Source organism: Pezoporus flaviventris, unplaced genomic scaffold, assembly GCF_033815535.1.
Source record: "Pezoporus flaviventris isolate CSIRO_AGI_PZ_B2104156 unplaced genomic scaffold, CSIRO_AGI_Pfla_v1 ptg000083l, whole genome shotgun sequence".
NCBI classification, from domain to species: domain Eukaryota; kingdom Metazoa; phylum Chordata; class Aves; order Psittaciformes; family Psittacidae; genus Pezoporus; species Pezoporus flaviventris.
In genome coordinates, this window is record NW_026892631.1 from 9,621,812 (window position 1) to 9,643,158 (window position 21,347).

The 21,347-nt window shown below is 54.0% G+C and overlaps 1 protein-coding gene across 1 annotated transcript in view; it reads left to right on the top strand.

The window, feature by feature from the left end:
- The window catches only part of PTK7 (protein tyrosine kinase 7 (inactive)), a 36,679-nt gene extending 16,595 nt beyond the window's left edge, over window positions 1-20,084 (top strand). The window contains exons 2-20 of the mRNA XM_061475544.1: window positions 6,078-6,371; window positions 6,893-6,995; window positions 7,450-7,640; window positions 8,303-8,450; window positions 9,658-9,788; window positions 10,045-10,311; window positions 10,518-10,651; window positions 11,043-11,178; window positions 11,309-11,428; window positions 11,580-11,729; window positions 12,005-12,155; window positions 12,510-12,637; window positions 13,254-13,457; window positions 17,382-17,537; window positions 17,696-17,928; window positions 18,482-18,562; window positions 18,643-18,794; window positions 18,871-19,049; window positions 19,239-20,084. Of these exons, the coding sequence (XP_061331528.1) occupies window positions 6,078-6,371; window positions 6,893-6,995; window positions 7,450-7,640; window positions 8,303-8,450; window positions 9,658-9,788; window positions 10,045-10,311; window positions 10,518-10,651; window positions 11,043-11,178; window positions 11,309-11,428; window positions 11,580-11,729; window positions 12,005-12,155; window positions 12,510-12,637; window positions 13,254-13,457; window positions 17,382-17,537; window positions 17,696-17,928; window positions 18,482-18,562; window positions 18,643-18,794; window positions 18,871-19,049; window positions 19,239-19,399 (3,119 nt within the window). The 3' untranslated portion in view covers window positions 19,400-20,084. The remainder of the gene's footprint in view (window positions 1-6,077; window positions 6,372-6,892; window positions 6,996-7,449; window positions 7,641-8,302; window positions 8,451-9,657; window positions 9,789-10,044; window positions 10,312-10,517; window positions 10,652-11,042; window positions 11,179-11,308; window positions 11,429-11,579; window positions 11,730-12,004; window positions 12,156-12,509; window positions 12,638-13,253; window positions 13,458-17,381; window positions 17,538-17,695; window positions 17,929-18,481; window positions 18,563-18,642; window positions 18,795-18,870; window positions 19,050-19,238) is intronic.
- Window positions 20,085-21,347: the final 1,263 nt, after the last annotated feature.

Sequence of the window (21,347 nt, forward strand, 5' to 3'; positions counted from 1 at the left end):
CTCCACGGGTGAGGCAGACCCAAGGTCTGATGCTGGCAGGGGAGAATTGTTGGAGGGGGAGGAAGGATGTACTTTGGGTGCTCTGGGCTTTGCTGTGCTGGGCACTGCAGATGAGTCACAGCTCCTCTAATCTGCTGTTCCAGATGCAGAGCATTAAAGAGCTGGCTTGCACATCTGGCTAGGCTGACCCAGGGTGAACTTCGCTGGAGTGTCCCTGGAATGAGTCTATGGAATAAAGCTCCTGGGGCCTGCCTGCCTGCAGTGTGGCTGGGCTACAAGCTGCAGAAAACCTGAAGTGCTGGGCTTGCTTTCCAAACCAGGAAATCCTAAACTTCCAAGAAAGCCCTATCCCAGATCCCATTCTCATGCTTCTTATTCCTCGTTTCGTTGCAAGCAGCTTTGGGATTACTCATATCCTTGCATCAGCTGTAGTGTAAAGAGGCCGGTAATTTATGCTCTTCAGAGGCACCCAGCTCGAACAGGGCATGCCTGGGGATGGGTGGCTCAGGGTTGAGGGAAACGTGGATCTCCCATGGGGCTGAGAATGTAGAGTGGTGCAAGAGCTCTGGGCAGGCAGGGTCCTGCTGTGCTGCTGCACGTGCCACCACCAGCCAACTTGCCTGTTGCTTCCCTAGCATGGCTGGAGGTGAGTGAGATCAAGGAACATGAGCTGTGCAGCAGCTGAACGCTTTGTGGTTGAGACCGCATTCCCAAGTGATGTTGTAGGCAAAGACACAATGATTTTTGGATTGCTTCAAGATGTAGGCAACTCAGTCTGTCAGGCAGGGCAAGAGATGTGCTGCCTGCTCTTCCCTAGCTTGCACAGTTGCTCTGCAGCACCCAGATGGGTTTGAGCTACTGGAGTGCCCCAGACAAGCAGTGTGTGGGACTGGCATGGGTTTTCCATCAGGTGACAGATGGAAAACCCGGCTTGTGTTGGGGCTTAACTTCTTTTGCTGCCCCATGCTCTTGCAGCCTGAAGGTTTGGGTTTACTGCCATGACCGGGATTCACCAGGCAGTGTCTGTGGTGCTCTTAGGCCTCTTGGTATGGTGCAGAAGGTGGGCTGGGTGCTTTCACTGCCAGACTGCCCCAGGGCCACAGACCTTCTCATTAGCTGCATCCTGAAATACAGCCTTAGAGCTCAACAGTGTCTCTGTGCCTGCAACTGGTGCTGCCCACTTGGGAACAGGGATGTGGGGTCCCCTAAAACTTTAACTCCAGTTTCCCAGTGGTGGTCTCTAGCTCTGCCACAGCTCCTTCAGATCCTTACTGCTGGTTTGGTGCGTTGTCTTACAGCTCTGGCTGATGAAAACAGCAACACCGATGTCTCTCACTGTTCTAGCTCTGGAGAATGGCTCAGGCCAAAGCCGTTTCCACGCTGTGCTGCAGTCTGCTGCCAAATCGCTTCAGTAATGCTGTGGCAGCACTTGAGGGGTTTGGCTACCACGGGGCTGGGTCTCCTTTGCCAGATGTGCAGAGAGCCCTTTGCTCCCTGTGGCAAAACTCTCAGGATTGAAAACTCGCTGTGCAGGCAGCAGCGACTAACTTCATAGGGCTGCTCACACGGTCTGTCCTGGATGCGGCTTTGCTGCTTTCATTTGTCACCCTGAAATGCTGTGCACGTGCTCAGCTCACTGCACCCTTTGGAGGAGGCTGCAACAGCTGAGTCCTGGGGGTACCCCAAGCCCCCAAAGCAAACTGGGATGCGCTTGGTGGAGATTAAGGCTGCCAGTGCAGGTGTTAGTGAGTGTTTTTTTTCCTGGGAAGCTGCTGTTTGCCTCCTTAAAGCAATGAAATAGATTTTGCACAGGGAGTACCTCTGCATGAAGGATGCTGTGTTCAGATCTTTCCCGTAAGTATGCTTTCAGAGCCAGGCTGTGATCTGAGCCTCCTCTTCTCCCCGTCCTTTTGCGTCCTGCTGGTCCCTGTTCCCTCCCTACATGTAGTTTGCTCCTTGGTGTGTGAGTGATACCCTGGCGATCTGTATGTACCAGCGCGACTTCCCTGCACGATTTCCTTAACCTTCATCTATTACCTTTACATTTCACTTAGATATCCTATGAGTAAAATGCCACTCAGTGTTTTCGTGCAGGCTGCATTTCAGATGTGTTTATCTAATCTGGCTGCAGCTTTCCTGAAAAGCTTTCCGCAGCCACAGTTGAAATGGTTTGAAGCCAGAAACATGTGTTGAGGGTTTCTTTTTCTCCCAGCCAGGGGTGCCTTGTGTCACATACATATGCAGGGAGTGGGTCTTTGCCAGCAAACACATTTGGGACTGCTGCTTGGCACTGGCATTGCGGGACTGCGGCTGGCCCAGCTGTGTTACATGGGGACAGCTCTGCACTAGCTTGGGCTTGCTAAACTGACTTCCAACAGACTTGGTGGTGCTGGGTGTTTTGGGGGTGGCTCTTGCTAAGGGAAGAGAAGGAGTCCTTTTGCTTCTTCCAGCAGTTCCTAGCAAGGCAGCCCAGCCCAGATTAGCTCATGAAACCACAGCAGGAGCATGCTGTTGTGAAGGTATCCACTCAGACTGAGCAGGAGTCCACTTTGCTTTCCGCCAAGTGCTGCAAGAGCTCTCCTCTGCCAGCTCAGGCAGTTCTGGCAGTGTCTAAGCCATGCCTGACCATGGCTCTGGGAGGTCCTCTAGCCAGGTGAGTGGAACAAGCAGAGGTATTTTGTTCTTCATTCAGCACAGGTGGTGATGTCTGATGAGGTTATGCAGATTTTCCCAAACTCTGCCATAATGGCATCCCGCACAGATAGCTCTGTGCTTATACAGTTTCCTTGGGCCTCTGTCCCCAAAGTCCAGATGAGGTGGAGGGCATGGAGAGGATGTTTGAACCTTGCTAACTGCTGTCATTTTCCTGGATGAGAGCTGTGGAGCTTTTATGGACACGTGCAGCACTTCCCATCTCTGAACGCTGGGTGCTCTGGATTTAGAGTGCTGTGGAAAGCTGTGTCCAGCCCTGGGTTTCTCATGTTTACCACCCCAAAATGTCTGGATAGTATTTGGCTACTACTGGTCTTTCCTTACAGCCCAAATCTGATAATGGTTGGGACCATGGTTTCCAGCCATGTGCAGCCAGTCCGTCCATGGCACCTTGATGCTATTGTCAAAACAAAACACAAGGTTGTTGCTCTTACTGCACTTTAACACTTATTTATCCCAGTTTGCTTTGGCACTTGTGCTCATGAGGCATTCATCACAGGGACCTCATCTGAGCCGAAATGTCCATTTTCCCCAGGATGGAAGATAAGGACATAAATACTTCCTTCTGTCTCACCAAGGAGTTAGGTCCCAGTGTTTTCTGACACCTGCTTCCCATGTGGAGCTTGTGCCAAGCCTGCATCACGTCCCCTATCCGCAGAGCTGTATCCTCCTGCCTGGATGTGGGGGATGCTGGAGCAGCGGGATGTATGTGACAAGGCTGCTGAAGCTCTTGGCTGACCAGCACCAAGTGAAATGCCATTTTGCTGGCAGTGATGGGCAAAAGTGGTTCCACTGCTGGTTAGTGTTACACTGCTAATGCTGACAGTTTAATGATAGAAGCACATCTGATTTAAAATATCATGTCTAAATACCCTGATGGCCTGTGCCTTCAGAGAGGCATCACTAACTCCAGCAGCAGCATGACCAGTAGGCTGTGAAAAGTTCTGGAATGCTGAGATCCCAAGAGCAGAACTGGTCCATCTCCTTCATGAACTCTCCTAACACCGCCACCTTGCATGTGATTTGTGCTATACAGGAATGGTTTGATGGATATATGCCCAATGCCCTGAAGAACACCTGTGGAAGAGAGCAAACCCAGCTCCTTTTAGGTTCAAACCTGACTGGATTTGACTGTCCTGTTCCCTTTTGTTCCCATCTGTCTGTCCCAGCAGCCTGTTTTGGGATAGGTTCAGCTCCTGGTACTCTGGAGCTGTTGTGCTATTGAGCGTGTAGCTGTGTTTGCATGGGGTTGGGTGGTTGCCACTTTGCTGAGTGCTTTTGGTGAGTCAGATCTGATGTGTGGGGAGCAAGATGTGTGTACCTATGTAAGACCATACATTCCTGCACATTATCACCTTGGGGCATGTGTTCATCCTGTGATGTTTATTAGCAACTCTCACAGACCAATGGATGGTCTGGGGAGGTGCATGGGAGCTGATGGTGGAAACTTCACTGGACATGCTGACCCTTTGAGCACAGCGTGCTGATGGGGGTTAGCTTACTATGGGATCCAAGAGGTAGGACTTCAGGCATTGTCTACAGCTCTGTCATTCAGGCCACAGGGGTCAGTCTGTGGCTACAACCAGTGGCCTTAAATACTTTAAGCAATTGACAAGTGCTGTCAAGAGTGGGACTTAACCTGGCTGGGGCCAGTCCCCTGGGGATGTTGCCTGCACACCACACTCAATGGCACAGTGAGATGCTGAAAGGAGAAAGCCAGGCTTTTGTGGCTTTGTTGCTCTCTCTGGAGTATGGGGAAGTGTGTTAACAGACACAGGCTGAGGTGCCCCCCCTCACTGGACCCTCATCCTGGGAAGCAGCAGCGCTTGATGAGCACCTCTGTTACGCCTCACCATTGCTGTGTGCAGGAGAGCACAGGCTGGCTGTGCTGGAAGTGTGTGGCTGGCACTGGGGTGCCCATAAGCACTGCAGGCAGGAGAGGCTTTGCTTGGCACTTGCGCTACGCGGCAACCTCCAAAGATTTTCCAGCATGGAAAGGGCTCTTGAGACTTCCTGGAATGTGGTGATCTAGATGCCCCCTTCAAAATGTCCCCTTCAGAAGAGGATCCTTTACCCTTAGCTCTGGGTTACTGAGATGTCCCGTCAAATAGTGTCCCTTTACCAGGCTTTTAGACAAACACCACTCGGGAAGATGTGGCTGAGCTTCCAAAGAGGAGCTGCCCTTCAGGTGGGCTCCGATCTCCTGCTCACATAACTCATCCAGGCAACCACTTTCTGAAGCCGTTTTCCTCGCAGTGGTGTGAATGCACCCTTCTGGCCACTTGCTCACACTCGTGAGAGATTGCTTCTAAGATGCTCAAAATCTGCCTGCCTTGGCCTCTTTCCCTGCAGAACACGGTGCTGGGAACAGAGTGCAACAACAGTCGCTGTCTGCTGAGCTGCCTTTTGTCTGCTTTCCTTTCTGCAGCCAGCTGGTAACGGGAGCAGAGCGCCTGCATGGCCGGGCAGCAGCCAGATTTGGGGATGTGCTGGTGTGTTCCCCCTGCAGCCACGTCAGGCAGTGCCGAGGGAAGCGCTGGCTGCTCTGTCCCCAGGACCCTGAGCTCTTGGGTGGGGGTTACTGTGCGGAGGAGGATTCTTCAGCTTTTCCACCACTGCAGAGAGATGCTCCTGGTCCTCCAGAGCCATCCCACAGCCACTATCAGACCCTGAGGTCAACCACTGTGGTTTCTTGTTGCCACTCCTTCTTGCGAGTGGGTTGAGTCCGCAGCACGAGCAGGGGTGTCACTGCTGCATCCTCTCCTGCTGTGTTTATTCCCACTGGAAAACCTTGTACCAGACCAGTTTTTTTTCTGGGTAATCTCTGAGGATGTGGAGGTGAGATGGAGGCATGATCCCAAGGAGAGAAGCTTTGAGGAAAACCTGGAAGCAGTCCATAGGTGTTTCTGATCTGGGGCAGTCTTGGTGCATGGCTGCGACTTAGGACGTGTCCCAGAACCCAGAACAAGAGGAGCTCAAAGAAACATCTGAACTGCCCAGAAAGCTGCTCTCTTAATGTTTTGGTGACTGATTTCCTGGCTCATACACTGCAGGACACCTCTTTGCTCAGGCTGGGAGCGCAGTACTCAGCAGTGGGTCAGGGAAGCACCCTTCTAATGCCCCTGGCCCCAGGGAGAGGAGGGCTCTCCGGTGATTGCTGGAGACACAGCCTTAAAGCAGCTTTGCTGGTATCTGAGCACAGATCTGTCTAAACTCCCACACTGGGGACTGGTTTTGTCAGATGTGCTTTGGGGTACTTGTCTCAGCACAGTGGGTTTGGCTGTCTGGGGACCCTTGGGAACAGCACATGCTTACCTAGTCCCTTCTCCCGTGTCCTAACCATGCTCTCTGTCTGTGTCTCGCAGCTGTGGGGGCTCGGGCAGCGATCCTTTTCACCAAGGAGCCCTACTCCCAGGATGCCCTGCACGGCCGCAGCGCCATCCTCCGCTGCGAGGTGGAGGAGCCCGCGCACATGGAGTTCGAGTGGCTGCAGAACGGTCTCCCCGTTCAGGACACGGAGCAGCGCTTCAAGGAAGGCAGCAACCTCCAGTTCGCTGCTGTCGATCGGCACAGGGATGCCGGGGACTTCCAGTGCATAGCCAGGAACTTGCTCACTGGGGAGGAGGCCCGCACAGCCAATGCATCTTTCAATATCAAGTGTGAGTGTGGGGCGAGGGCAGCCAAGCAGATGCCACAACCCGCCTGCTTCCCACTGTGGACAGGGCAAAGCTCTCTTGAGAGGGCCTGAGACTGGAAACAGCTTTGCCCTCTAATGGGTGTGGGAGTGGTGGTCAGACAGAGATCAGGTGGCGTGACCTGTGCAAGTAGGATTCCTCTCCAGCCACCATGTCCTTCGTGTGCTCTAGGCTGCTTGTGTCTTTTGAGATCCCTAAGGCTGTCAGAGATGATTTCTCCCGTCACCTTCCCCATTTGTGTATATGAAACGGGGATGTTACTGCACCAAGTGTGTCATGGGCACTGCAGATCCTTTCAGGGCCCCTCTTATCCCTCAGAGAACAGTCACGCAGAGCAAAGTGGGACATTCACATGGTGGGTGTCCCTTTACTCCATGCTGGTTTGAGGGCTTATGTGTGTTTTGTGCCTTTAATGCCTGCTCTGGTTATTACAGAGTTGGCATCCACCCGGGCTCCAGCTGTGTTGTTATTCTTTGATCCCACAGGGATTGAGACAGGCAGTGTGGTGCTGAAGCAGCCGGCCAGCGTAGCTGAGATCCAGCCCTCTTCCACTGTGGTGCTGCGGTGTCACATCGACGGCCACCCGCGGTAAGGGTTGCCTCCCGAGGAGCGGACCCTGCCGGGGGTCTTCCCGCACCTTCGCTGCGTGCTCTTCTCCCCTCTCTCTGTCTTTCTCTCCTACGAGGACTCAGTAGAGTCTAGGGAAGGCGAAAGGCAGGATTGATTGAGCCTGTGGCTGAGCACCGGGGGAGAAGGCAAACGGCCTCCTCAGAGCCGCGTAGCGAGGAGCACAGTAAGGACGGGCTGTCACAGTCCGGTCGCTGAGCTGCTTGGTGTGCTGCGGTCACTCTACGTTGCTTTACAATCATGTCCCGTCCACTTGGCTGCATGTCTCATGGCTTAGTGTCTGTGTCGGGGCCAGCCATGGGGATGGAGAGCCAGGGAAACGGGCCATCTCTGGGCTGTCTCCTCTGCACACATGCTCTCTGGGGAGCCGTGCTGGTGCCCAGCACTTGGTCACCCTCTTGCCTCTGTCTTGCAGCCCCACATGGCAGTGGTTTCGGGATGGTACCCCGATTCCCGACGGCCGCAGCACCTATTCTGTCAGCAACAAGGAGCGAACGCTGACCCTGCAGAGCGCCAGCCCCGACGACAATGGTCTCTATTACTGCTGTGCCCGCAGTGCCGTCGGCTTCGTCTGCAGCCATAACAACTTCACAATTAATATCATCGGTGAGTTGTGTTCTGAGTGCTCTGGGCTGGGGCTTGGCTGCTGTTGTGCTCATTGCTGGTGGGAGGGAGCCAGGCTGCAAGGGGACGTGTCAAGCTGGTGTGACTTTACCTGTGCAGAGCTTCAGACCAAGACAGGTCTGGCTGGGTTTGGACCCTACTCTGTCTACAGGTGTTAATTTGCCCTTTTCTGGAGCAGGTCTGTGCTGTTGTCTCCGGTACTAGAGCACAGTGGTTCTCCTCCCGTCAACAGGGTTTGGACCCTGGAGGCTGTAGATGCTGCTGGTTAGACCAGTACTGGTATTACCATGGTGCCACATGGGTGAGATTCCCTATTGGCCTTTGGAGGCAAGACCGTGGGAGGGCAGGAGATGTTGAGTTTAGAGGGGTATTTGGAATTGAACAAGGGAATTTTCAGTCCAGCAGCAGGTTTGATGCGTTTGTGAGGAGCCCGGGGTGCTCAGGGAAGGGGAGAGTGGAAGGGGCTCTCTCCAGAGCAGCTGCCATACGCAGTCCTGGGCTCTGGCTGCATAACTACAGCCGTGCTGGCACATCTGCCTCCACGGGGCTCACAGTGTGCTCCCAGCTCTTTTTTGAGAGCTCTGGTGAAGGACAGCATAGGCACTACTGCTCTTCTCACCCTCCTGTGGTCTCTGCCATTGCAGATGAGAGCTTTCCGCAGGCGGTGATCGTCCCGCAGGATCTCATTGTGACCAAGAACGAAGAGGCCATGTTTGACTGCCAGTTTGCAGCTGTGCCCCCCCCTACGCAGGAGTGGCTCTTTGAAGACAGCCCCATCACCAATAGATCCAAGTAACAGGGGCTGCGGTGATGTGGGCAGGGCTGGGAGGAGGGGGGCCACCATGTTCCACAAGCAACAGAGAACTGCCAAACCCTGGCTGTACCTGAGGGCGAGCATTCAACATCAGGCTGGCCATTGGGATCTGCTTCTTAGCAGGGCCATGGCACTTGTGCATGGCCTTTGTCAGCATAAGACTCAGCAAGCAGTTTGTCCTCCAAGGGGTCTGTGGGGCTGTCAGTCCTAGATGTCCACATATGGTGATCCCCAGAGTTGGGGATGTCTCCCAGTCCCAAATGTCCATGTGTGGCAATTTAATGGAGCCAGAGACAGCTTAAGCCCGAGACACCCATTCAGGGCAATTCCCAGAGTCAGGGGCATGTCCCAGAACCAGATGTCCACAGGTGGTTATCCCCAGTGATCACTGAGCCTATGGCTGGCTTGTACCTCCAGATACACGTGCATGGTGATCCCCAGCGCCAGCACTATTTCTGAGCTCCAGACACCTATGTGTGGGGTAATCTTCAGAGCTGGGGACATCTCCCAGACCCGGGGGATGGTGATCCTGGAGGTGGGATGTTTCAGCCAGACAGCAAGCGCTGCTGTCCAGGCGCCAGATGCCCAGTGGCCTGGCAGCTCCCAGGCGCCACCTTGTGCCCCCTGCTCCCTTTCCTGGCTGTCCCAGTGTTCGTTGCTGTGCGTTTTGGTGATGCACCCACCAGACTTGAGGAATTTTTGGGTAGAGCAAGCTCTTCTGAGAGCAAACAGCCTCGTGTTGTGCCAGGGGAAGTTTAGACTGGATAGCAGGAAAAATTTCTTCCTCAAAAGGATTTTCAAGCGTTGGAACAGTCTGCCCAGGGAAGCGGTGGAATCACTGTCCCTGGAGGCGTTTCAAAGATGTGTCACTTAGGGACATGGTTTAGTGGTGGGCTTGGCAATGCTTGGTTAACAGTTGGACTCAGTGACCTTAAAGGTATTTTCCAATATAAATGATTCTATGAATTTCCAAGAAATAGACTTCTGTTGGCTCATTTCCTCCATGAAGCATATGTCCCACCATCTCCATGTTTGCATGCTGCCCCTCATACACTGGGAAGCTTTAACTTGACACAAAGTCTTCCTCTTGGTTTCATGGGCTAATGTAAGGCACCACAGGGCTGTGGCTCTGGCCGATGCCCTGCAGAGATGCCCACTGACTCCTGCCTCTCCCCATGTGCCCAGGACCACTGTGTTCGCCAACGGCTCCCTGCTGATCACCCAAGTGAGAGCTCGCAGCACCGGTGTCTATAAGTGCGTTGGCCACGGGCAGAGGGGAAAGGCTCTTGTGCTGAAGGCGACTCTGCGGCTAGCAGGTGAGGTCCTGGGGCTGCTGGCAGGGCGGGCAGTGGGTTCCAGAGCTGCAGTGTCACTCGAGCTATGTGACAATATAGCAGTGGATCAGTGCACGGAGAATTGCTTGGTTTATCTGTGAAGTGACTCCTCCATGCTGCATGGATGAGAGCTTGTGTGCTCTCTCCCTCGGCTGGTGGTTCCAGTCATGATGCTGGTGAATTGGTTACACTGCATTTCTGACCTGTTTTGAGCCCTGCTCTCTCTTACTCCTCTCAGAGATCGACGAAATGGCACCCTTCTCCCCAAAGGTGTTGACAGCGAACCAGGGGCACCGTGTGGCCTGCCCAGCCCCACGAGGGATACCCACACCGCAGGTCTGGTGGGAGAGGAACCACGAACGGGTTCCCACCACTGGCAGGGTGCACCAAGAAGCAGAGCAGCTTGTTTTCACCAGTATCACTGAGATGGATGCAGGGACCTATACGTGCCATGCTGCCAACAAGGCTGGAGAGAAGAAACAGGAGCTGAGCATCACTGTGGCTAGTACGCAGCTTTCCAAGCAGGGCTGGGAGCAGAGAATGGTTTGGGATGAGCTGGGGTGGGAGGTCATGTCATTGATACAGAGAGGCATCTCCCTCATGGCTGGGCTGTGGGGCCCTGTGGCTGGCAGCGACTGCCTATCTGGTCTGTGCTGGTGCTAGCAGGAGGGGTGGTGAGTGACTTGCATAACCCCTCTCCTCTGTGCCCAGCGGTACCCAAGTGGGTGGAGATGCCCAAGGACAGCCAGCTGGAGGAGAGCAAGCCAGGATACCTGCACTGCCTCAGCAAGGCCTCCCTGAAACCCACAGTCACCTGGTACCGCAATGGCGTCTCCATCTCTGAGGTGAGGCCATGGGCAAGCCCCTGCCACTCATGGGCACTTCTCCTGGGCATCTGCTCAGCTCCTTCCCCTGCTGCTGTTTTTGCCTTGCTCCTAGGCTCAGCATCTTTTTCACCCCCTCTGTGGCCATGTTCTGGGCACCATCTCAATCATATTAATGTATGGGTGCACAACTGGCTGTCTCTAGCCACTTGATTGGTGACTGACCCTGTGCTTTTGAGGCACTGGCAACAGAGATGTCACTGTAGCTTGTTTCAGTTCTCAGTGTGAGTCTCAGCAGAGCTGTGTCTGTCTGAGGCATGGTGTGGGCACATGGAGGGTCAGCTTCCACAAGCAAGGTCCAAGCCCAGGGCTGGTGACATTTCTACATTGCTCCTTCCTTCCCTCTGTGCAGGACTCACGGTTTGAGATCTCTGAGAATGGGACACTGCGCATCAACAACGTGGAGGTGTATGACGGGACCATGTACAAGTGTGTGAGCAGCACGCCAGCAGGCAGCATCGAGGGATATGCACGGGTGCACGTGCTGGGTAGGCTGATGAGCACTCCACCTCCTCCCTTTGTGGGCAGCTCTTTTGTCTGTCAGGGTGCAGTCGTGATGCTTCCACTTCAGATGCCTTCTGCAGCTGCAGGGGTTAACAGCACTCCTGTCTCTTGCAGAGAAGCTGAAGTTCACCCCACCGCCCCAGCCGCTGCAGTGCATGGAGTTTGATAAGGAGGTTACAGTGTCCTGCTCAGCCACTGGCCGGGAAAAACCCACCATCCAGTGGACTAAAACAGGTAAGGGGGACCTGGATGCGATCTGTTTGTTCCTGACCTGGGGTCCCAGGAATTTTGCACTGGCCCATCTCTAATATGGGTGAAGAAGCGATCCTACGGCTGCCTGGTGCTTCATGCACGACTGCTGCATCCCTCTTCTCATGCCCTGCAGATGGGAGCAGCCTGCCATCCCACGTCAGCCACAATGCTGGCATCTTGTCCTTCCACAAGGTGAGCAGGAGTGACTCGGGAAACTACACGTGCATCGCTTCCAACAGCCCACAGGGCGAGATCCGTGCCACCGTGCAGCTTGTGGTAGCAGGTGAGAGCTCAATGGTAGGCAGGTGGGTTTCTTGCTGTGCTGGCCTTGCAGTGGATTTGCCTGAGTGGCACCCAGCTGGCATGTCCCTGCAGAGAGAAATGTCTGGCCTGACCCCAAGCTCTGCCCCGTGGCACTTGAGTGTCTGGTTTGTCAATGCTTTGCATACAGCTCCGGAAGGCCTGTGTCCCTGTGTCAGTGCTGGCCCCACTCCCTTGCGGGGGGTCAGCAACATTCCCAGGAGCTGACAGCATTCGTGTCCACCTCTCTGCCTTCAGTTTACGTCACCTTCAAGCTAGAGCCAGAGCCCACGACAGTCTACCAGGGGCACACAGCCATGTTCCAGTGCCAGGCAGAGGGGGACCCTGTGCCACACATCCAGTGGAAAGGGAAGGACAAGATTCTGGATCCTGGCAAGCTCCTGCCCAGGTACACAGCCTCCATTTCAAACAGAAACATGTTGCAGCAAGGCGCTTCCCATGCTTACCCAGCGTGCAGGTGCTGATGGTGGGGTCTTGGGTTCCCATCCGGGGGGGACTCGCAGTCCAGCTGTCTCTGTGTCCCAGAGCCTGGAGTCTCTTGGCCTCCCAAGGGTTACTCTTTCTGCAGCCTGCTGGGCTACAGTTGAGCTGCAACCATTTCTTCTTGAGCATTGCACAGCCTGAGATTCAGGATGGTTGCACTGGGGACATGGGTCTGAGGCACCTGGGGAGCTGAAGCTGCAGGTGCCCCAAGCCTGCCTCTGCCCTCTGGGGCTTGCAAAGGGCTCTGTGTGTTTGGCAGGATTCAGATAATGCCCAATGGCTCCCTTGTGATTTACGATGTCACCACTGAGGACTCGGGGAAATACACGTGTATCGCTGGCAATAGCTGCAACATCAAGCACCGTGAGGCCTTCCTCTATGTTGTAGGTAAGGGGGTCCCCTGCGTCAGGACATTGCCTCCACGGCAGCTTTAGGCCCTGATTTTCGCTGATGCTTCTCTCTGACAGGAGGAGAGAAGGCTCTGGGGAGACCTTGTAACAGTCTTCCAATACTTAAAGGGGGCCTACAAGAAATCTGGAGAGGGACTTTTGACAAGGGGGAATGGCTTTAACCTGACAGAGGGGAGATGAGACATTAGGCAGAAATTCTTCCCTGTGAGGGTGGTGAGGCCCTGGCACAGGGTGCCCAGAGAAGCTGTGGCTGCCCCATCCCTGGCAGTGTTCAAAGCCAGGTTGGATGGGGCTTGGAGTAACTTGCTCTAGTGGAAGGTGTCCCTGCCCATGGCAGGGGTTGGAACTGGATGAGCTTTAAGGTCCCTTCCAACCCAAACCAGTCTGGGATTCTTGTTCCATCAGTGGGTGCTGCAGGCCAGGTCATGCCTGCTAGAGTGTCAAGGCAACATCCCTGTCAGGATGAAGTGCAGTCTGGAGGAGGAGGTAGCCACAGCAGCAGAGGGGGCTTTTCTCATTCCTCCAGCACATTCCTGTGCAGGATTTGGGAAATCCTCTGCATCCTCATGGGATTGGTTCTCTCTGCCCCACAGACAAACCGGCAGCAGAAGAGGATGAGGGACCTGGCAGCCATACACCCTACAAGATGATCCAGACCATTGGGCTTTCAGTGGGGGCAGCTGTTGCCTACATCATTATTGTGCTGGGGCTGATGTTCTACTGTAAGAAGCGAAGAAAAGCCAAGAGGCTGAAGAAGCACCCAGAGGGCGAGGAGCCTGAAATGGAGTGTCTGAACGGTGAGGCTTGCATCCCAAGGGTGGGGACTTCACTGCCAGCCCCTGGGCTCGAGGGGCTGAGGGGCAGAGAACTGCCAGGGGAAAAGGAAACTCTTCCTTACCCTTGGAGTCTCTTGCTCTTGGTTTTGGCTATGGCTGGTGACAGAGACCTGCTGCCAGGTGAGAAATGGGCAAGTTGGTGTGAAACCTCCATCCCAGCCCCACGTCATGGTCATCTCTGTCTGCTGAGTATTGTATTGCTCCTGCTTTCCAGCAACCTTACTTGGCATCACATACACCCTTTGCCGAGGGGAGGAGAGTATCCCTGTAGCAATGTAATAAAATAGTGGTACCCTGCTGGCCTGTTCAGATCATGCTTCAGCAGCTCTGGTGCTGGAGGGAAGATTTCACTGAACAGCCCTGGATTCTGCTGGGAACTCACGCTGTTATCTCTGAAGCCCATATAAGCTTTGAGCATTTACACCATTATCCAACAAGAACTTCTGGAGCATAAGAGGTTATCTAAATATTATATTCCTGCTTTTCAAGCTTGTCACCTATTAGCTCTGCACTGGAGCACACAGCTTTTTTCTATGTCTGATTGTTCTTGCAAGTGCCTTTTCTGGTTGCGCTGTCGCCTTTCAGAAACAGGGAGCCCCAGACAGGATTTAATGCATCCAGCTGTGCTGTGTCCTGTTCCCAGCTGTGCCACTGGCTTCAGTTCCCTGTCCACAGAGCTCTTTGTGGAAAAAGCAAGCAGGCAGCTCAGGGCTGAGCCCCCAGTGTCAGTGGGACATCAGGGTTGCTTTCCACAGGCCTCATGTTGTATCTCTGGCTGCATCTCCAAGTGCTCAGCATCCCTCTGCAGCTGGCCGCAGCTGGCCTGTACTTTTGCACTGGCTAAGTTGGCGGCTTTGGCAAACAGCTGGCAGCGGCACTCCTTCCATGTTGGCAGCATATTGTACTACCCTGGCTCCTGCCTTCCGTGTGTCCATTGGAGGATGTTCCCTCCTGTCCTGTGGCAGCTGAGCTGCTTTTTAACAGCTGTTTCCATGAGACCCTGCAAAGAGATTAAACTGGGTCCCCATTGTGCATGAGCTGTGTGACTCCTCCGGTGAACCCAGGAGATCTCTGGGGCATCATTTTCATTTCCAAAAGCTGTTTCAGCTCTTTCTCCTGACATCGTCATTGTCCTTGCACCGCTGATACCAGTGAGGACTTAGAAATGATGGGGTGCAGTTGAGTTTGCTGCCATTATAAATCCCTGGATCTCCCCCTGTGATTCAGGGGATGGTGGGAGATGTCTGTGTATGCAGATGCTGTGCTTCTCCCTCCAGTTCTCCAGCACACAGACACATCCTGATTGTGGGGGGCATTGCTTTGAGGTCCTGGCAAAACATCACTGCTGCATTTGTCTCCTGTGTTATTTCTCCTTTATTGGTGCTTTGAACAGAGCCAAAGATCTGACTGTGGGGAACCTCCTGAGAGCAGGGCTGCAGGAGCATCTCTTCAGCTTTGTGCTCTGCTGCTGTCACCACTGTGAGCTCTTCCTGTTGGACAGGTTGGCAGCTCACTTGTGCCAACAGGCTCTGGCCAGCATCCTCTTCTTGTGAAAGGATTTGTTTTAATCTCTTTTGAGGTCGTTTCAGATTTTTATTTTGGTCTATTATGTTTTTCTTTTTATTCTGCCAGAGTTTGCCTCTTCTTATTCCCTTCATTTGGAAACAGTTTAGCTGTCAGAGAGATGCATCCTCACTGCTACAAGCAGCCCCAGCTGCCCAGATGTCTACACTCCTTTTTGGTACTTCCATAGCCTCTCTGGAGAAGTGATTTGTTTGCTGTCAGCTCCAGTGGAGTCGCCTCCTTCACCGTGGTCTTCAAAGATGTGTCTCTTTTCCTCCTTTTGATTTTGATCCCTCTTTAGCTGGGTGACCTGAAGTATCTCACCACCTGACTTTTCCTGAGGATCCAGACAGATTTGACCTTCCTATGGATTTGCAGTGGATCATTCCTATGGATTTCCTATGGATCAATGCACTCCTTACAAGTCAGTCATCTTCCAAGGTCACGTCCTTGGTGTGCCGCGTTCATTGTAACAAGGGTATTTGCTCTCGGCATCCATCTGACTGTTTTGCTTTTTTGGGATGAATACAGACATGGCATTTGGGGAGATTCAGGGCTGTGGGGACTGAGGGGAGAGTTTGATTTCTCTGTTGGCCCATGCTAATTTCTCCAGGGTAGCATGGCTATGTCTCTTTCTCCAGAAGATGCTAAGGCGTTGCAGTCAGGTGGGCAAAGCAGGCAGCTCCTCTACTCTTGGTTCGCCTCTAATTCATGTATCCCGCAGCCTAACCTTCCTAATCATTTTTGCAGTCCCTTTGTTATCAACTATCTTGTCAAGCCTCCGTGAAACACAGGGATGTTTGTTCTTGGAAGTGTCTGTTGTTGCTGCTCGCTGGTGCTGTCTCTCAGTGGCAGCACGCTCACTCTGCAGCCTCTTGTGTTTTCTTGGCACAGTTGCAGCAGTTCTCTTGTATTATCGTCTTGGCTTCAAGCTGTGGTCTTGAGACGCTATCAGTCATGAGTGCAGACAGCACAGGGTCAAACAGTCGTGCTAATAATTAGCATAAAACCAGGGAGGGTGTAAGTAGTGTCGAGCTTTGATTTATAGGATAGATGGGTTTTTTCACTATGGTCTTCTGCAGATGTTATTCCAGCGTGTGAGAGATGACAGCTGTCAGTAGCCATGGTTCTTCAGTCAACATTATCTCAGTCTTCACAGCTCCAAGCCTACCTGTGACAAAGCCAAAGCCCCTGTCATTGTGGGCTGGTACCTCTCCTGTATGCATGCGTTGTAAGTGTGCACGTACGCACGCTGCTGTACAATACCCCTTGATGGAAATTACAGGGAGTGAGATTCCTGTTGGAGTTACCTCATGCTGAGTCAACACTTAGTTTGTGATTAAATCCTTTTGCATGGCAGGGGTTTTCTTCATGCTCACCCTGGACTAGGTGAAATGGAGTGTGTGCAGTAATGCAGGGTGATGCTGCACGTGTGTCAGGCACCTCGGCTTGGTGCTGTGCCTTGCTTTACATTCACACTCCTGCCTTACAGAAAGTACTTCTTCCTGGTGCAAAGTCTGATACAAGCAGTAAATGCATTCAAAATCAAGGTTTGCTATCTCTACAGCTATCTATACAATCTTTCCCCTACAAGCTGCCTGTACACTGCAGGGTTCTCTTCTTTCTTAAGGTAACAGTGTTTTGTCCTGTTTACTGGCTTTTGTTTGTGCCAGGAAAATTTCTGGTTTGTTGCTGAGCAGAAAGCTTGCAGGGGTTGATTGCAAGGACGCTGCTTCCTAGCACTGCTCTAACCCAGGCAGTAAGGGAAACTCCAGGCTGATCTGGTTTGACAGGCTCAAGATTATCAAGGCCATGAGCATTGCTAGCATGCTGGGAAGTGAGCAAGGAGAAGGGGTCAGGCTGCAGCAGTCAATGCCAGATCAATTTGGGAGTCTCTTGGGCATCAAGAAACTGTGGCTACAGTGAGCAGTGTCCTCTTTGCTCTGTCTCTGCCTCACACACCCAGTCTCCTGCTGCTGTTCTGCAGAGTTTTGTCAATGGTAGTTTGGATGCAGCCGCCCCTTTGGGATGACTGAGTGCCATAGGATGGACAAGGCCAGATGGGGCTGGTTCACTCTGGGACCAAAGCCATTGCTCAGCATCTGATTTCAGGGGTGGCTGCAGGGCTGCCAGAGATGGGGCCAGACCTGAGGGAACAACTGTGTAGAGGCCACGCTGTTGCCTGGGGCTAGACATCAGGCTGGGGTACTTGGAGTCAGCTGCGGTTGCTTGGAGTGTCAGCCTCAGAAGGGGCTGATCCTCAGCTTGACATTCTCTGTACATCCTGGCAGGATGCTGAAGCCATTTGTGCTTTGCTTGCAGGTGGTGCTTTGCTGCAGAATGGGCAGATGACAGCAGAGATCCAGGAAGAAGTGGCCTTGACCAACCTAGGCAGCAGCTCTGGGGCCAGCAAGCGGCACAGTGCTGCTGACAAGATGCACTTTCCGCGTTCCAACCTGCAGACAATCACAACCCTGGGTATGCTGGGCCACTCTGGTCCTGACCCCGCTCCAGCAGGAAACCCCAGCATGTCCTAGGCATAAAACTGGATGTGCTGAGATACTGGGGGCCCTGCAAGCTGCACATATGCTGTCCTAACGCACGCTGCCTTCCCATGTGCTGCTTTGCACTTCCAGGCAGGGGGGAGTTTGGTGAAGTATTCCTGGCCAAGGCGAAAGGTGCTGAGGATGGTGAGGGTGAAGCGCTGGTGCTGGTGAAGAGCCTGCAGACAAGGGATGAGCAGCTGCAGCTGGACTTCCGGCGAGAGGCAGAGATGTTTGGCAAGCTGAACCACTCCAACGTGGTGCGGCTGCTGGGGCTGTGCCGTGAGGCAGAGCCACACTACATGGTGCTGGAGTATGTGGACTTGGTAAGGCCCCTACCAGCAGTGCTGCACTGAGGAGGAGGAGGGGTGGACAAGTGTGAATGGGCAAGGGGCTTGCAAGTGTGACATGGTCCAGGCTGGCAGCACAGGGCAAGTGAGGTGTAGGGAGACGCAACTGAGCTTACTGTTGTGTGGAGGACTCTCAAGGGGTATGGGTGTCTCCTGCAAGTTCTGGAGGTGACTTTGTCCCCTTGCACATCCTCCTAATCTCTGATTTATGCCCAAGACTTGGCTGAATAAATGAAGCTGTGGGACTCCATGCTGCAGAATGCTCAGCGCTGCCATGGGGAACCTGGAGCTCATGGGAGAAAAGTCAATTTGGGGCATGAAATACCTGGAAACATTAGGCCTGCTTGTCTTGATCTTAGCCAGTTGAGGTCCAAAAGGCTTGCCCTACAGGGTCGGTACCAGGAGGACTAGCAGGGACCATGGCCCAGGAGATAAGCATCAGTGGGCCTGTCACATCCAGCTGTTGCAGGGACAGATGTGGCTGGCAGAAGGGAGAGGTGCTGCCTCTGAGTTTCTGTCTGTCTCCTAGGGGGACCTGAAGCAGTTCCTGAGGATCTCCAAGAGCAAAGATGAGTCTCTGAAGCCACAGCCCCTCACCACCAAACATAAGGTGATAGTGCAGTTCTGGAAGCATTGTGGGGCTGGGGAGCCTGAGGAGGGCAGCCAGCGCTCATGTCTCTCTGGGGTCAGGTGTCTCTCTGCACACAGGTAGCCCTGGGCATGGAGCATCTCTCCAACAGCAGGTTTGTGCACCGGGACTTGGCAGCCAGGAACTGCCTGGTCAGTGCCCAGCGGCAGGTCAAGGTCTCATCCCTGAGCCTCAGCAAGGATGTGTACAACAGGTCAGCTGGGAGCCTGGCAGGGCAATGGGAGGGGTGGGATGGCACCAGTCTCACTGCCTGCCTGTTCTGCCCACAGCGAGTACTACCACTTCCGCCAGGCCTGGATTCCACTGCGCTGGATGCCCCCTGAAGCTGTGCTGGAAGATGAGTTCTCCACCAAGTCAGATGTGTGGTCCTTTGGGGTGCTCATGTGGGAGGTCTTCATGCATGGCGAGATGCCCTACGCCCCACTGGCAGATGATGAGGTCCTAGCAGGTATGTGGAGTACCTTGTGCTGTCCCTGGCATTGCAGCCTATTGTAGGGTGTGATGTCCCCTTGCTTGACATGGTGCTGGTCTGGCTGGGGAAGCTGTTCCAGCCCCTGTAGAGAGATGCTGCCCTCCTTCCATGCTGTGGAGACGATCATGCCTCTTCCCAACCGCCCTTCCGACTTTGCTTTGCCAGGTCTGCAGTCAGGAAAGACGAAGCTCCTGCACCCCGAGGGCTGCCCTTCCCGCCTCGCCAAGCTGATGCAGCGCTGCTGGGCCCCCAGCCCGAAGGACCGACCCTCCTTCAGCGAGCTTGCCACTGCCCTGGGGGACAGCCCAGCTGACAGCAAAGCCTGAGCATCCCGGCCCTCGCTGGGGAAGGATGCGGTGGGGTGGACGGGCGTCTGTAGGTGCCTGGGGAGCCCCTTGCACCCCTGCGGCCCCTCGCTGAGCCTGACCCCTATGCGCCAGTGAACAGCTCGGCACCAGCAGCTGCTGGACTCAAAGCACAAGCCAGTGTACCCCCATCCCGCCACCCCTCTCCTCCACTGGTCCCAAAAGACAGCCCTTGCTGCCTCTTGCTCTCCGCCGTCCCAGCCCAGTGCCCTTGGGCTGCTGGCGTGGGTGGAGCACGGCTCCTCCTCACCTGGTGAGAGCTGGGCTCCAGCACCAGGCTCTGCGTCCCTGCTCACCACCTGTTTACCTGCTGGCCTGGCCCCTCCATGTCTTCATCCAGGCATCCCTGCCTCCCCTGCACCCCGTGGGTACAGGCCAGCCAGCAGGAACACGAAGTGCCTGGCATATGAAGGAGCTCACTACCTTCCCCAACTACCCTGTGCCTTTTTTTGTACAAAGACTCTGGGCAGCGTCCCCTTTCTCCCTCTTCCAGAGCACCGACTCCTCCCTTCCATAGTATTTCTGTTACTGGAATGCAGCCTAGAGTGGGTTAGTTTGTTTGCTTGAGCGGAGGGTACCACAGACACGAAGGGTTGGGTTTTGTTGGGTTTTTATGTGCTGCTCTCAATAAAGAAGGCTTTTTTTTGTTTTGTTGTGTTTCTTTGGTCTTTGTAAGACGCTGCTGTCAGATGGCTGTTGGACTGTTTTCCTCCATGTGGTTCCTGGGAAGGGCTGTGGTCCATTCCTCAGGCATGCGTCTCCTGTGTTTAACCCTTTTGCCTCCTTCCCAGCTGGATCTGAGATGCCTTTCCTAGCCTGCTGTGGCCAGAAGGAGCACTTTGCCTCAGTGCTTTTCATCTCTCTGGGTAGTCATGAGTTGCTTTCCAAGAGGGACTTGAGTTTCAAGAGCAAATATCCCTCTCAGATTCCGTGAAAGCAAGTGCTTATGGACATGCTGAGAGGCTCCCCTCAGTTCATGTAGCCAAGCTTCCATAGCGACTTTCCCCTGCCCTGTGGTCTTGGACAGCTCTGCAGCCTGCACAAGAGGACTGAGGAGCTAACGGGTCCCACCGCCAAGAGAAGCTGTGGGCTCTCCATCATCAGAGATACTCAACCCTACACCAGGTAAGCCCTGAACAACCCAGTCTAGTTGGCTCTGCTTTAAGCATGGATGGACCAGAAATGTCCAAGATTCCCTTCCCGCCTCTGCTACTCAGGCTATGGAGATGCTGGAGCATAAAGTGGGCTCATTTCTTGCAACGTGCTGTCTGGCTTTGAGCTCAGATATGGTTCAGGGCTTGGAAATGTCATCTGGGCCTCCCTGGGTGTAACCAGGTTTGCTGCCTATAGAGCAGAGCTATCAAGTCCCTTTCATGACACTTGTGATGGGACTTAGGAGCTTTAGAGTCTCACTAAGCCAAGGCCTCTTATGAACTAAGGTGTGACTGTGTTGGGCCCCTCTCTTCCCTAGACCTGGCCCTCCTACAGTGCTTGGCAGCAGGTTATCCCCACCCTGAACCCTTGCTGTCTCCATGACCCTTCTCCAGACAGCCTGGCCACAGCCCGGAGCTGGTGGCACTGTGCACACTGGAAGGAGCTGTTACAGGCAGAGGTCTCCACGTTGTTGCTGTCCCCAGTCCTTCCCAGTGTGCACACGGTGCTTTTGGAGTGTGTAAGTGCTGTGGCACCGCTGCATGCATGCTCTCCAACTTGCAAGCGACCTCTCGTTTGCTGCTGTTTGATGTCCTTTTGTTCCATTTCTCCCATTCATCCCATTGCCATGGACTTCCCTGCCTGGTGCCCTATATCTCAGCCAGAATAGCTGCATGCTGTGGGCCGATTCCTGCAGCTAAGTCACTAATGAGTCTGTCTTGTCTTACCTGTGTGTCCCTTTACCTCTATAGCACAT